The 2,064-nt window shown below is 44.7% G+C and overlaps 1 protein-coding gene across 1 annotated transcript in view; it reads right to left on the minus strand.

Moving 5' to 3' along the window:
- Positions 1-1,412: 1,412 nt before the first annotated feature.
- LOC135088869 (uncharacterized) overlaps positions 1,413-2,064 on the minus strand; it is an 18,198-nt gene continuing 17,546 nt past the window's right edge. The window contains exon 8 of the mRNA XM_063983931.1: positions 1,413-2,064. This exon is cut by the window's right edge and continues 250 nt beyond it. Coding sequence (XP_063840001.1) covers positions 2,040-2,064 — 25 coding nt within the window. The 3' untranslated portion in view covers positions 1,413-2,039.

Here is a 2,064-nt window from a genome sequence, read left to right on the forward strand (position 1 = left end):
GAGAGCCCTGTGAAATTATGACTGACAGATAGATAGACAGGAGAAGTTCTTTAGCCTCTCTATATCTGCCACTGAAACTTTTATTACAAACCTCACAAGAAAGAAAGTAACGAAGAAAGACTCCGGTGTAAGTTTTATATTGTAGTCGATGTTTACTGCTGAGGCTAAGTGGTGGTGGTGGTGGTGGTGGTGGTGGTGGTGGTGGTGGAAGAAGGAATGAGAGGAAATATTTAAACACTCTTTACAATGCTTGAGTACGTTGTCACTAACTTTACATTCCTTCAATTGTGGTATCTGTGTGTGTGTGTGTGTGTGTGTGTGTGTGTGTGTGTGTGTGTGTGTGTGTGTGTGTGTGTGTGTTATCATGGATCTTCACCTCAGCACACACACACACACACACACACACACACACACACACACACACACACACACACACACACCATGAATTATTGAAGCAACATATTTTTTTCTTTCCTAATCGAGCTCGTAATGTCGTTCCCGAGAAGAGACACGTAGAAGATTTGAGAAAAAGACCTTAGATTAATTAGACAGTGTAAGTTATCATATAAACTCATAAGGGCCAAAAGATCTGATGCTGCTGCTGTTTATTCTTCCTTCGTGAGCAGCTTAAGAGTTCTCGAGATGTGGAATCCTTTATATTAACTACATTTCTTACTTCAGATTAAATAGTAAAGGTTATCAAGTAAACTCATGAGGGTCAAGAGGTCTGTTGCTGCTGCTGTTTGGTCTTTCTTCATATGTAACCGTGGAGTTCAGTATGTGTGGAATCATTTATATTATCTACTTTCCTTACTTTAGGTTACATAGTTTAGGTATCAAACTCTTTCATTAGGGCCAAGAGATCTGCTGGTGTTTTGGTTCTTCAGGTATAGCCGTGGAGTTCCTAGGGTGTGGAATCCTTCAGTATCTTACATTTTTTAGATTAGACAGTGAAGCTTATCAGACTCTTTCATAAGGGCCAAGCGATCTGCTGCTGTTTGGTTCTTCCTGTATAACCGTGGAGTTCCTAAGGTAGAGAATCCTTCAGTAACCTACATTTTTTAGATTAAACAATGAAGTTTTCAGACTCTTTCATAAGGGATAAGAAGTCTGCTGGTCTTTCTTTTCCTTTGTCAATGTGAGCAGCCTTTGAGTTCCTGATTCACGTTTAGTATCTTGTATTTCTTACTTTGGATTAAATAGAGCAGTTTATTAGACTTTCTCATAAGGGCCAAGAGATCTGTTGCTGTCTGGTCTTATGAGTATGTGCAGTTGTAGAATTTCTGAGATACGTGATGCTTTAATAACTTACATGTTTTATATTAGTTTAGATTATAATTATCAGACTCTCTCAAGGGCCAAGAGGTCTGCCGCTGCCTGGTCTTATGAGTATGTGCAATTGTAAAATCTCTGAGATACGGAATGCTTTATTATCTTACATGTTTTATATTGATTTAGATTATCACTCTCTCACAAGGGCCTAGAGGTCTGCTGCTGTCTTTGTCTCATGAGTGCAATCAGGTGTGTTTGTGAGGCGCCGCCGCTATTTCCTGCTGAGAATGACCGCCACCCAGAAGTATATATTGAACACCAGCACAGCGAGGGGCAGGTACAGCGTGCGGTACTGCCTCAGGAACCTGACGGAGGGAGGCCGCGGCTGAGGTAGTGACTGAGGCTCCTCCGTGGGAGTCGCAGTGGCCACCTTGGTGAAGAGACTCGCCGGTGGTGCTGCTGACGGAGGCGGCGGCAGTGGTGCGGGGGTCTTGTCGTCCATGAACACGTGGATCATGATGTTGGTGAAGAGCACGAAGATGATGAAGAAGAACCAGATGTCGATGAGCTTGATGGCGGCGGTGGAGGGCAGCGACTGGGACATATTGGCGAAGAGCGTGTACAGGACGAGGAGTGTGGTGAGGGCCATGATGCACCGCACGTTGATCGCCTCCTGCCGGATGAAGAGCGTGGCCCAGCTCACCACCAGGAGCATGGCGGAGGGCAGGAAGTTGGAGAACACGACTATGCCCTGACGACGGTGCAGCTCAAACTCCAGACTCACCACACGCC

This window comes from Scylla paramamosain, chromosome 32 (genome assembly GCF_035594125.1).
Source record: "Scylla paramamosain isolate STU-SP2022 chromosome 32, ASM3559412v1, whole genome shotgun sequence".
Classification (NCBI taxonomy): Eukaryota; Metazoa; Arthropoda; class Malacostraca; order Decapoda; family Portunidae; genus Scylla; species Scylla paramamosain.